This window comes from Leptinotarsa decemlineata, unplaced genomic scaffold (genome assembly GCF_025532065.1).
Source record: "Leptinotarsa decemlineata unplaced genomic scaffold, Ldec_3_MD MMD2_tig00026340_RagTag_RagTag, whole genome shotgun sequence".
In the NCBI taxonomy this organism is placed as follows: Eukaryota; Metazoa; Arthropoda; class Insecta; order Coleoptera; family Chrysomelidae; genus Leptinotarsa; species Leptinotarsa decemlineata.
The window spans coordinates 9,036,332-9,050,856 of NW_027412694.1; the positions used below are offsets into that span (position 1 = coordinate 9,036,332).

At 36.2% G+C, this 14,525-nt stretch overlaps 1 protein-coding gene across 3 annotated transcripts in view; it reads left to right on the forward strand.

Moving 5' to 3' along the window:
• Positions 1–14,525, forward strand: part of Rbfox1 (RNA-binding Fox protein 1) — a 159,855-nt gene that overhangs the window by 138,403 nt on the left and 6,927 nt on the right. For all 3 annotated transcript variants that reach the window (XM_023156378.2, XM_023156379.2, XM_074183560.1), the window contains one exon: positions 2,006–2,256. In XM_023156378.2, coding sequence (XP_023012146.1) covers positions 2,006–2,256 — 251 coding nt within the window. The remainder of the gene's footprint in view (positions 1–2,005; positions 2,257–14,525) is intronic.

The following is a 14,525-nucleotide window of genomic DNA, read 5'->3' on the forward strand; positions in this document are numbered from 1 at the left end:
TGTCGTTATCACATTCTTTATAGTCTAACAGACTATGCAAAATACCTAAATCTTTGGGAAAGAAAGTTGTTGGCTTTCTACTACTCCAACTTTATACAAAAAAAAATACACATCCATGTATAGAGTTACTTATTTTCAAATTGATTACTTCCTTCCTTTCTTTGGAAGATTCCCTCATCCTTTTTTTTAGGTTGGAGTAATAGAAAGCCAAAAACTTTCTTTCCCAAAAATTAATCATTCCTAAAAATGTAACCCCTTCAATTCGCCTAAATCTTGTTCTGGTACAAGATAAGCTTTTGGAGCATTGAACCAAGCTTTACAATAAATTTTAACTGGGAAAACAGAAATGGCCTGCACAGAACTTTCTTCTTCTTTAGACATCTTAAATTAACGACGAAAAAATGAACATTTCAATTCAGTAAATAGCCTTTGCCATCCAACTAGCGTGATGAATGGTTCCTGGAGTTCTAAAACCCACAACATTGTGATCCAACAAATACGGGAACCAACTGCAATTGCTCCTTGTAGTCATCTCTGGGGTGTCTCTCAGTTAATTTGGTTTCGAATTCAACAGTAACATTTGAGATTACTTTTGGAGTTACCTGCTTTTGTATCAGATTGTCACTGACACCTGTGTCGTATTTTCCTTTGTGTATCTTGGGCCACACAGTAAGGAATCTCTTAAAAATGTCTGGATGAGGTAAAGAATGTGACAACGACATTGCAGAAATAGCCCTGACAAATTTTTGAACCATTTGTGGTATTTGAATGCAGAATTGGTGGGATTATCATTTTTTGATCCCACCATTACAGACGATGAAAGGTTGTTAATGACTAATAATTTGCTCAGTAGCACAGATGAACCATCTAGGGTTGTAAATCCAAAAATTAGGAAACAATAATTAAAAGAGGTAGTTGATGGAGGATTGGTAAATTTACTTACCAAAGAAATGTTTACATTATTTGACCGATTTAATATAAAACCAGATTCTCTAAAGCAACATCCAAACACCTGGCCTCAAAATAATGACTTCCAAAAAGAATTGAAAATTGTCAAAACCTTAAAAATAGTTAATGATATGGCTGAGTGTGGTGTTGAATTAATAACCGACTTTAATAACCTTCTGACAAAAGATAAAGACCAAAAGAAATATTTCCTACAAGTTGTGAGCAAATGTCGAGCGTTATATTCTGACGTTTCAACAACTACTTCAACAAAAGCTCAAAATTATCAACTCATGAAGGTACTACGTCTGTATCTTTTCTGTGTTTGTTTTGTATATATTATATACCTGATTTTTATGTTTCAAAATAAAAAATGTCATTGCAATTATCAGTATTATTTGTTTTTTTTTTAATATAATTTTACTTTAAACTCAAAAATATATCAGAAAAAGGCAAAATTTACCATTTAATAACAAAATATACGAAATATGCTCTTAGTGGTTCCAGGTCACGTTTTTGGGGCTAAAGGCTGTTGTTGTAACTCGGTTTAACTTAAATTAACAACAATTATGTACAGAATATAAATTTTGAAGAACAACATTAGCTTTCTCTTGAGGAGATATTAAGCGTGTTTTTATTATTTACCGTTCTAAAGTTATGGCTCCACATGCCAGCTTTTTGTAAAAAATGTTTTTTTCAAACTTCGAGCGGCACAGGTTAACGTCGTTTAATCGTGCTCAAATTTCTGCTATCTCAATATCTGGAAAGGGAAATCGTTTTGTGGGGTCCAGACGAACAAAATTCCAACATTTTTCCCCCTCTATAAGATCCAGACACGTTAATAAACCTTATCATTGGCTTATTGGAATTATGTCCAATTTATGTTCACTTAATTGAAGCGTGTTTCTGCTTTGATGGTGTTTGCCCCGGACTTGAATATAGTATAGTGCATTTAATCGCAGAATTACTCATTAAAATGTTAGGTTAGGTTAGGTTACATTGACTGAAATCTATGAAATTTATCGATTAGTTCAATTCAATGAATTTATTTCAATCTCAGTTCCAGTAATTCAATGGTCGGACGCCACACTACGAGCAGGGGTAGCAGCTATTCAGCGAGGCAGGGCAAGGGCAGCTTATCCGACGGCTGCAGCTGCAGCTGCTGCGGCAGCGGCTTTCGCGAGGCCCCCTTTGACAGGCACTCTGCATGGCTACACGCCCGTATTAAATACGCTGCCGGTCGATGGAAGTGTCTATTATGACCCCTTTCTGGCAGCGCACGCCGCTGATCCCAATTACACAAGGCTGCAGGTATGTTATTCCAAAGATGTGACTATAACTAACAAAAATTATTGTTATGTGCATAATGAATCAAATCTTTCACCACATTGATTATCGGAGTAAAACGAGATGTACAATTGTAGAATTTTAAGAAGGATTTACAGCCACAAAGGGCGTTCTGGTTTCTTAATTTTTTTTTTCAGTGTAAACTAGTATTTTGGAAAGGGAACTTTTTTTTCAAGTATACGGAAAGTTCGTTTTCCAAATATAAACATACAGTGCTTTTCTTTAATGCCCCCCCTTTTATTTTTTGAACGGGTCAACTTCAAAAATTGAAATTTGGGATAATGAAATTGATGCATGAATACTTCATTTTGAAGTGAAATTGACAGATGAAACTTTCAAGATGGCGACTGGACGCCATTTGGAAAAAAAATTAAATGAAAGGAGGGGGGGTCTTGTGACACATCATTTTGAAGCTCCTGACAAATGCTTCACAACCCTAGAATATGAAGCATATCTTGTCTTCACCTACTACAAAATGGCAGAACTTTAAATAATTGCCTGAATACATTTGTCTACATAATATTAGGTAATAAGCTTGAGGTCAGTTCAGAAGATGCTCGAAATGATTGCCTTGAACTTCTTGACATATGAACAGCCTATCCGATATTTCACGCCGAACATTTTCGAACACAGTAACGTCAATATCTCTACAAATATTAATTATTCTCTGCCGAATATCCAATATTGAAGCAGGTTCAGTTTCGTACACCTTTTGCTTCAAATAGCCCCATAAAAAAGGCCAAAGGTGTCAAATCTGGCGAGCTGGCTGGTCATTCTGTAGGACCTCGACGGCCAATCCAACAACCGGTAAAAGTAATATCCAAATAGTTTCTTACTTGTCTTGAGTAATCTGGTGGTGCTTCATCTTGTTGGAATACAATATCCAAATCGAATTAATTAGGATTCGCTTCGACGATTTCAGTGATGAGAAGGTCAACAGTAGTTTCCATCATATTCAAATACAGTTCCCCTGTGAAATTTTGATCAATAAATAGAGGTCCTACAATATGGTTTCCCAATATTCCTGCCCAAACGTTAATTTTTTCTGGATATTGGGTATGTGTTTCCCGGAAAACGTGAGGGTTGGTGTCACTCCAATAACGGCAGTTTTGTCTGTGAATATTGCCATTTAAAAAAAAAGTATATTCGTCACTAAAACAAATACTGTGGAGATAGGTAGGAAGCCTTGCAATGGTTTCCGTCATGATTTCACAGAATTCTGTTTTCCGATCAGGGTCATCTTCAGTTAATTGGTGTACCATTTTATTTTGTATGGATGATACCTATTCCTCTTCAAAAGTATCCACACAGTAGAAGGAGACACCTCACAAACGTTCGCAACGGAATAAGTAGACTTTTCAGGATTTACTACCATTTAACCAATTATTCCCACTTGCTGTTCTTCCGGAATGGACGGATGACCTGAGGGCTTTTTGTTATGTACACTACCGGTAGTTGTGAATTTGGATACAAGTTCCCTCAAATATTTTCTACAGATAGGACGATTCGGAAAACGTTCATTGAAAATCCTTTCGGTATTGTGAAAGTTACGCGTCGCACCGTAATAAAAATCGCTTCAATTTTTTCTTCCGATGGACGAGAATTGACTATTTAAGAGATTATTAACGTAGTACCTTTCTACTAGTAAAACCGAAAACTAAATGAGAATATTCTAACTGAACAATGATTTTCATTGTTGTACTGACATTTTTTGTCGTTTTTATAAAAAAAATAACACAACAAACCTCATTGGGTTGTTGGATTTGTCATATGGCAGATAAAAAGGAATATTTCTAAAAATATTGATATTAATGTGTTCGTCTTCAGGAAATTATTAAATGTTCCGCCATTTTGTAGTAAGTGAAGATACTGACTACATATTCTAGGGTTGTAAAGTATTCGTCAGGAGCTTCAAAATGATGTGTCACAAGACCCTCCGTTTCATTAAATTTTTTTTTCCTAGAAGGCGCCCAGTCGCCATCTTGAAAGTTTCATATGTCAATTTCACTTCAAAATAAAGTATTCATGCATTAATTTCATTATCCCAAATTTCAATTTTTTGAGTTGACCTGTTCAAAAAATAAAAGGGGGAGGGGACATTAAAGAAATGCACTGTATTTTGGATTCAATCTTGCACGCATAAAATTTTTTTAATAATTTATTAGTTTCTGAGAATTCGAATAATAAATAAACAAAACTGAAACATGTATCTCAATGATACTTGTAGAAATGAATCTTGATTATAACTTTTGCGAAAGGTATCTTTCTGTCACTAAACTGCGGCAATAGCGTGGGAAATTATAACTTTCCACATTTAGTGTGATGAATATTTAAATTCGGATAAAGGAATGCATACCCATGAATTACTCATAACCAACTTCACACCTGTTTGTGTTTTATTCAAGCGAAATTCAACGTAAATATTATCCTTATTTCTTGTATCATATTCATGAATCATAATCTGCATGGTTATGATACAAGATAAACGGATCATATTTTATTATTTGGCATCAAATTTAAATACCCTAGAGAAATAAATTACATGGCGAAACGACGTTTGCTGGGTCAGCTAGTATTTCAATAATGATCTTAATGATATGGAATAATGATTCATAATACAAGGTGTAACTGAATAAGTGTAAAACATTTAAGGAGTACGATAAACTAAATGCTGTAAATGGCCCCAAATAGAGAAATCGAGAGGATTGAGATCCGGGGATCGAGCGGGCCAGTTCTATGGTCCTCCTCGACCTATCCACTGATTTGCATATGTTTCAGTTAAATGCTGACGTGCTACTTGACTAAAATGGGCGGGAGCCCCATCATGCATAAAAAACATATCCCTTCTGACGCCCAAAGGAACTTCCTCCAGCAGTACTGGATGCATTTCTCTTAAAAATTGAACGTATGCCTCACCATTCAATCGAGGAGGTAGAAAATGAGGCCCAATTAAATCATCCCCAATAACTCCGAGCCACACGTTAAAAGAAAACTGTTCTTGATGATTAGATTCGACAATAGCGTGAGGGTTTTCATCAGCCCATATATGGTAATTATGAAAATTAATAATCTTGTCCCGAGAAAAACTACATTCGTCTGAGAATTCTATCGTCACAATTTCTTCTAATCATTTCCAGCATCCAATTGCAAAATTCAAGACGGTTCGGAAAGTCTCTCGGTAACAGTGCCTGTACTCGTTGCAGATGGTAAGGGTATAAGAATTGTTCCTTTAAAATTCGAAATACCGCCATATGATCAACATTTAGCTGGAAAGCAATCTTTTTAGTACTGGTAGTAGGTTGTTCTTCAATCAAATTAAGTACTGCTTCCTCAAGCTGTGGTGTTCGTACTTCTCGATGGCGACCACAATCCTGCGTTCTGTTGTCGAATGAACCATATTCTCATAATCGTTGATGAAGTCGAGCAAATATTCTATGTGAAGGATGCTGCCGTTGAGGATACATTTCATTCAGCATATCTTCTAGAAACTTCTAACCCATGTCCCTGCGACAGACCGTAAACGTAATGCATATCAGCCATTTCCTCATTTGTGTATGCCATTTTATTAACAAGTGAATTATTAAAGTAACAAACGAAGAATAGAACAACAACACACAATTAGTATTAATTCAATTTCGAAAATTCACAAACTGACAGCGTCATACCAATTTAATTGTCACTATCGCTAATAGCGACCTACTAGATAGATTAGTTTCGCATTTTCGCATTTATGACGATGTATCTCTGTAGTTGTTCCTAAAATAATTTTTTGCTACGAATTGGTTAATTTTGGGCAAAAAACCCAAGAGACATTTTTTGTTTAGAATGAAACAGGCTATCGGAAATAAATTTTTAAATGGTAAACAAATAATAAGACAAAGAGTTACATTGGAAATAAATTTTAGGGGTTGCGTTATCCACCCCTCACAACCATGGGGTGGGTAAACCAAATAAATTACTGGCTATGTGTTTTTTTGGTTGTACAAAACGTCAGGTTAATTTCAATATTGTAACTTTTTCAGTGCTTGTGAAAAAAATTGTTATACAAATTTTATGTACCCCCTTTAAGGGGCTGTATCTTAACAAGGGATGCTCCAATAAAATTACATCCTATCTTTTTTCGATTAGGAATCACCTCCCTAAATGTTTTACACTTATTTAGTTACACCCTGTACATGTAATGTTTACTATTTTAAATTTAATTTTTGGTAACTGGGTTAAAACAAATATGTCCGAGTTCTGTTCAAAAAATAAGGTGAATGGTCAAATTTTGTAGGCTGCGTACATTCAATTAGCGTTTTTTAATTTTTTTTATGTTGGTACACTCGTCTCGAAGATATATTCACAGTTTCAGATGTTCAGCATGTCGAGTTTGTTGGTGAGAGGCATAAAAGTGTTTCACGTGTTCGGCGATTATTTGCTATCGAAAAAAATTGATGAAATGATTTGCATAAAATTTTGTGTGAAAAATTAAATTAAGTAGTCAAAAACACTTCACCTGAAATGTTGACCGTGGGATACGGTGATGGTACTTTGAGACATAAAAACGTTCAAAAGTGGTTAGTTTAGGTTAGGTCTAAAGTGAGTGGGTCTACTCGACCCTCCACCGCAACCCGCGGTGGCTCACACACACAACACACACACTCGACCAAATAAACCCAGGTTCTTAACGAAGCTGGTTAGTTTGTATGGTGAGTGGTCTTTCAGGTCAGATGGTATGAGTACGGCTCTGCCGAACTCTAGAAACCTGATTTGGCCCCCGGCGGGGCAGGCACAAAGTATATGCTCTGCTAAATCATTATTTTCCAAACAGAGGCGACACACACTGTCTTCCGACAGTTCGAGTCTCTGAATAGATGATTCAAATGACAGTGACTTTAAGAAGCCCTGTTAGACATCGTAGTTCATCTCTACTGTAGTCCAGCGACTGTTCGGCATCAAGCTTCGAAGGGTTAATAAACGCCTTGGAGTGAGCCAATGCTGGAAGATTCTGCCAGAAGTCCATAAATCTTGTTGCCATCCAGGTTTCAGTGTTTGTTTGGCAAAGCCCAAAGCGATGCCAATGACAGGTTCTGATCCAATGAAGCTGCTTGCAGCACCCTCCTTTGCAGCCTCATTGCCTTCCAGGGCAGTATGGCCAGGAATCCAGACCAGAGACAATCTGTTAAGTCTTCCTATCGAGGAGAGTCGTCTTTGGCAATTTGCTACCAATTTAGACGTTGCTCGGTAGGTGCCAAGAGCTTCCAACGCCGCTTGATTGTCCGATAATATTTTTATTGACTTGTGTATGAGGTTGGATTTAACCAATCTCTCCGCACACAATTCAATAGCATACATTCCCGCTTGAAATACAGTCGCATAAGTTCCTAGGCAGGTAGATATCTCTGTCCCGGGTCTGTGACTAAAAACACCTGCACCAGAACCAGAAGGTGTTTTTGATCCATCTGTGAACCAACAACTATCTGCTCTTAATATTTCCTTTTCCCGAAGGATCCAGTCCTCTCTACTCGGGAATAGTATTTTATGAGGCAGTTCGTACTTCAACAGTACAAGATTTTCTCAGAGGGCCGAGAAGATGTGAATGACGACGATTGCCCTGGACCCCCTCCCATATCAACAACCAATGAAAATGTTGAGGAAGTGAAGAAAATTGTTATGGAGAATCGTCGAATCACTATTAGAGAAGTTGCCGAATTTTTACCAAAAAAAAAAAACGTCGTATGAGCATCGCTCAGGGATTGTTGAATGACGTCAACGGCGATTTAGATTTGCTTGAAAGGGTCATAACTGGTGACGAAACATGGGTAAGTGATTATGGCATTGAAACCAAAGTCAAGTCGTCCCAATGGATGAGCCCAGGAGAGCCAAGACCAAAAAAGCACGCCATCGTCGATCAAATGTCAAAGTTTTGCTCACTGTTTTCTTCGATTACCGTGGTGTAGTGCATCGGGAGTTCTTGTCATATGGTCGTACGGTCAATAAGGAGTATTATCTTGAAGTTATGCGCCGCTTGTGAGAAGCAAGATGAAGAAAATGTCCGGTATTGTGAAAAAACAATTCACGGCTTTTTCATCACGATAATGCACCTGCTCACTTATCATTGCTTGCTAGTTCGTAATTTTTTGGCCAAAATTAACACCGTAATCATACCTCAGCCACCTTATTCACCAGATTTGTCCCCCTGCGACTCATTCCCAGACCTATTCCCAGTATCAGAACTGTTTCAAGTATTAGAAAAAACGCTGGCAAGCTGAGGGGTACTACTTTGAAGGGCACAAAATAGAAAATTGATGAATGGAAAAATATTTTTGAAGAAAAATGAAAATTCACCTTATTTTTGGAACAGACTTCGTATGTATGATAACCTTGAATCTATTATGAAACATATCATACGAGTACAAACTAGGTGCGACTACTTGTATCAAAGAGACTTTTCCCCTAATTTATGTCACATTCATGAAATATTCTATACTAGCAAGTGTCAGTACAATAGAAATGAATCAATATGAGAACTATATTTTGATGCTTGGCTGGGATTATCAATTTTTAAAAATTATTACATACGATGAAGTTTCGAAAATTTAAAATATGCTTTATTGAATTGCAGCAACAAATGTTAAAATATATTTCACTATAACAAAAATAACCTAACCTAACAATAAAAATGACAGAAGAAAATAACAATAAATATAGAAAAATTCCAAACAGCTGAAACAATTTTTTTTACATAAAAAATATTTTTTTTAAATAAAAAGTATCCTATGTTACTTGTGATACCTCCAAGAACGTGTACAAAATTTCATGGTGATCGGTTGAGTAGTTTTCGCGTGAAACTGTAACAAACAAACTTACATTCGCATATATAATATTTGTAGGAATAGGAAAGTAGGGATTCCTCACATGTAATTACTCGAACCTTTAAAAAACCGTTTTTGATGTGAATATTTATATGTCATCTCTGTGCTTTTTTATAAAATGAGTTTCGCTTTTTGAGCTTTCGATCCAACACATCAACCAGTTGCTCTCTGAATTTAAGTACTTTCGATAATCTAGAGCTAGAGAAATATATTTATGACTTCTACCTAACCTAGTTGCTTGTGATTTGGGTACTTAGTACATTTATTTTTCTCAAGTGACGTCATACTATTTGTTCTTTTTTTTCGTTTTCATTTATTATTCGTTTCTTATCTTTTAGAGAATAGACTTTCAAAGTTTTACCATTCATTCGACCTAAATAATTAATAATCCCATTTGTAGAAAAAGGTTAAAACAAAGAGATGAAAAACAGAGAGTAATTCCCATTTGGTAGATGAACTATGAGAATTAGCACACGATTTTATATCGACCTAACATGTAATATATACTACCTTTTTTCTTGTATTTATAATTGTTTAATGTGCATTAAATGTTTCAATGTATTGATGTAGATAAAGCCGCGTTCTCACAAGTCAAGTTTAGTTCACCGATTTCAGTTGATCAACAAAAGTTGAACGCGACTGGAATCAGTTTTGGGTCACATTTTTTTTCTACACAGTTTTGACAGTCTTTTATTTTTTAAGTCAAAAGTGGTTAAACCGAAAATATCATTTTTTTTCTAGAAAATCCAACCAAAGGGTCAAAAGAAAATCAGTTCTAAAAATTGAGCATATCGCTTTCGAAACACTTGTAACTCATTTTGAAAGCGTTAAACAGGATCGGCACTGCCTGATCTGCACAAACACTTGAACGAAAAAATTTGAATTGGTCAAAACTTTTCCTGATATACTAAAAACTTGATCAACTTCATTGAAACAAAGGTTCTCACAAGGTTTATCGTTCTACTTTTGTTGAAAATCGATGAACTAAACTTCACTTGTGAGAACGCGACTTGAGAGCATGAATCTGGTCCTCGAGAAATACTTCCAATTGTACTTTATTTTATGAAATGGTTGTTGCCGTTGTCTATCTGTTTACTTTTCTAAATCATCAACATAAGCAAATGTATATTCTGGAGAATCTCAAAAACTTGTTTCATTTCAATTATAGAACTAAATTCTGCTGATCTTTTATTGGGTATTTGCACGTCTGAAGATCTGACAAAATATAAATCAAATACAAGTTACACCTTAATACATTACTTTTCTTCAAGAAAGTTATATTGGTGTTTATGCAGTAATTCATTGATGTGATCCTTAAAGTTTACATCTAAAAAAAGTTTTCCATTTCAATGTTAATTATAAATGTAAGAAATGTCAAGTAAACTCCTGTTTTTCTTCACCAAAATTACTTTCAGTTAATATTTGAATAAATGAATTGGAAAATCTGCGATTATTTCACAAATTCTCTCAAATATATCAAATGCCAAGTAATGAAATTGCGAATTGTTGAAAAATCTGGGATGTAAGAAAACCAACTTTCTCCAAAGTTTTAGTAAAGTTTTAATTCTTTGTAATCCAGAAGAATGAAAATGGTTTCCATCAAAATTGAAAAAGATCTTGTTAAACACGTTATAAAATGTTATTTTGTGTAACTCTGGCTACTTATTTGCAGAATGATATCTGAGTGCTGCAGAAATTATTCTCATATAATAAGAAAATTTTCCTAACTCATTACAAAAATTTTTAACTCTTTCATCACTATTATTTTCTGAAATGAAATAAAACCTCCATAACATGGTAGTAGTTCTATCAATTTTTATTCAAGAAATTTCGTTGAATAACTACCGAAGTTTTTTTTTTTTGCTTACTACAGATTTCTATAAATTGCCTTATAGGTTTCAATGATATTTTATATTTTCCATCCATTAGTGAAGAATTGAAAGTATCTAAACTGTTATAGTGAGGCACTTTCTGCAAAATTGATCTTAACTGACATTTTCCTTCATCCTTTGGACATGTACTAATGTACTTCCGGATACGAAAAGGTAACAAACAATGATAGTGATGAAAATTGCAATTATCATCATATCGTTTTCGTATGTCTGTATGAAATAGTCCTATAAAAATTTCATTAATTCAAACTGAAGAGAAAAACTAAGCAAAGAGAAAGAACGTATTCACTTTCCTTCATTATTTATTACAGAGAAAGGAAAATCAATTGAAATTGTTAGTTTGCCTGAATAGGTATATATATTCAAATTGAAAAGGGTTTACCTACAGTGAGTTTCAAAAAGTTTGCACCATATGGAAAACTTTTTTATTATCCATTTGTCAGGAAATTTCATTCCTGATAAAAATTGGTGCAATTCTATATTTTCGAACGGTGTACAGGGAAGAACAAAAAATAGAAATTTTGATCAGATCAGTAAACTACCCTCATTTTCGTCATTATTAAAAAATTATTCAGAAAAGTTGTTTACATTTGAAAACAACATTTTGATTTGAAATCACAGTCACCTACATTTTTTTATGGTTCTAGCCTCATAAAGAGTACTAGTAGTACTTACAGATTTGTATTACTTAATTGTTTACCATTAATTAATTTAGTCTTGTACTAAACGTTTATTTAAATTGCAGCCAGTTTCCTTCTCTTTATTAAAGGTTTCTATACTTTGTGAATGTTAATGCTGACCAGTTTGAATAAGTTGTTCAACATCTGCACATCTTCTTTGAACTTTCATTTAATACATTGTTCAAGTCATCAAGTCTTTTCAGCCCTTTAAATCTCCCGGAGAGGATGGTATATTTCCAGCTCTTCTTCAAAACAGACTATAAATAATTTTACCTATTCTCACAAAATTGTATAGAGCTAGTCTGGCGTGGAACTATATACCACCCAGTTGGTTGGCAACAAGGGTGGTATATACCTAAAGTGGGCCGGAGAGACCCACACCCCAAATCGGTACGACCAATCAGCCTTATATCTTTCCTGCTGAAAGGACTTGAGAGGATACTGGACGGACTTATCAAGAGGGTAGCATTATATGTATTCCCCTGAATAACCACCAGTATGCTTATCAATCCGGCAGCATTAAAGCAGCATTAAACAACCTCGTTGAGAAAATCTCCCAATCCCTTGACAACAAGGAGATTGCGGTTGCTGTTTTTCTTGATATTGAAGAAGCATTTGACAATGCACTATCTAAATCTATAGGAGTGTCTCTGGCTAGAAAGGGTATAGAATCGACCATAACTGGCTGGATCTATGCCATGCTAGTAAACAGAACTGCAACTACGACTCTTCAAGGCGATGCTATCAGGTTCAGGGTCACCAGGGGGTGCCCTCAAGGTGGGGTACTATCTCCCCTTCTGTGGTCGCTCCTGGTGGATAGTCTGCTTGATGCCCTAGACAGAAGAATTGATCTGCAAGCTTATGCAGATGACCTTGTCATTCTGGCAAAGTCCACGTCGGGAAGGGTAGCTTCTAATATTCTCCAATGGGCGTTGGACGTTGCCTGAGGGAGCAGATTTCTGTCAACCCCAGCAAAACTGTGTTAATCCCCTTTACCAAGATAAGGAAATTGGAGGATCTAACGCCACTTTCCCTCAATGGTGTGGTCATTTCATTTGGAACGGAGCTGAAATATCTTGGCTTTGTCCTTGATAAAAGACTCACCTGGAACGCTCACTTGGAAAAAGTTCTACACAAAGCCAGACTGTCTCTATGGACATGTCGAAGGATTTGTGGTAAAACTTGGGGTTTAGGACCCAAACAAATCCATTGGATTTATGTGATGATTGTCAGACCAATGATCAATTATGGTGCAATTGCCTGGTGACCGAAGGCTTTACAGAAAACGGCCCAAGCGAAGCTCTCTGGCTTACAGAGACAGGCTTGTCTGGCTATCACTGGTGCCATCAGTACCACAACGTTAGCGGCCATGGAGATCCTTCTAGATCTACCTCCTCTCCACATTTTTCTGGAAAGAGAGGCTAGATGAACTGCATACAGACTTGTGCACATTGCCAATTGCACAAATCAATTCAATGCAGAGTGCAACAGACTGTTGGTTGACATTGGAAGTCACAGCATTCTGGAAATTGGCATAATCTTCCAGGATTGGCTCATTCGAAGGCGTTTATTCACCCTTCGAAGCTTGATTCCAAACAGTTGTTGGACTACAGTAGGGATGAACTACGATGTCTAACAGGCCTTCTCACAGGTCACTGTCATTTGAACCATCACATGCAGAGACATGGATTGTCGGAAGACAGTGTGTGTCGCCTCTGTCTGGAAAATGATGAAACTGCAGAGCATATACTTTGTGCTTGCCCCGCTGGGAACCGAATCTCAGGTTCCTTGAGTTCGGCAGATCCGTACTCTCACCATCTGACCTGAAAGACCACTCACCATACAAACTAATCGGTTTCGTTAGGATGCTGGGTTTATTTGACCAACAAGTGTGAATAGGTGTGAGCCACAATAAACCCTTATGGGTTGCGGTGGAGGGTCGAATAGACCCACTCATTTTAGACCTACCTACCTACCTAATACATTGCTCCTATTTGTCAATGATATCTGTTTCAAACTACTTGATGCGGGTCATACATATTCAGCTTCAGCCTCTTCGTTTCACCAATGCAGTACTTAAAACTCTGTCCATCCAACAAACAAAGTAAACCAAGCAATGATAGATGCATGATCACCCTGCACATTTGCATCTATTGGTTAAAATAAACAACTATCATCATGCTGGCCAGTCAGATTTAACTGCAATCGGCTGGCGGAATTCATTCAGGTATATCGCCTTAGGGTGCGAGTGGTGAGTTAAGTTTTAACGCCTGTGGTGTGTACATGTAGGGTATTTTAAAGTTTGAAATTTTTAAAATGTCAAGTACTGATACGGCTGAAGAAACTGCTAATGTGTGTCCCTATACTGTAGCTAAAAAAAAATCCTATACTCAGCCACATATTAAAAAAATTGGTCGTTCCTTAGTGCTATTCTGTACAAGCAGCCTTGTCTGGATGTGCACTGTGCATGATGATGTTTTTGAGCACTCTTCTGCGTAGATAGACAGAGTAAAAAGCATTCATATGGGATGCAATCGTCGTTCTTGGAGTCGTCCGCCTTTGGTGACGTCTAGCTGTTAAGGATGATGGGCTGAAGCACTATAATATCACTATAATTTGTTATCCTCACTAATTTTGGTCCTAGTATATTTTTTAATATATTTCAAATTTGTTAAAAGGTTTCAGACATTGGGAGTCCCATCCATTGTACTAAAAATTTTCATGTAATCTTGTGATAGTTCACTTTGGTGAAAAGTTCAATATTTTTGACTTACTAAGCAAGGTAATTTGGGATATGTATGCTG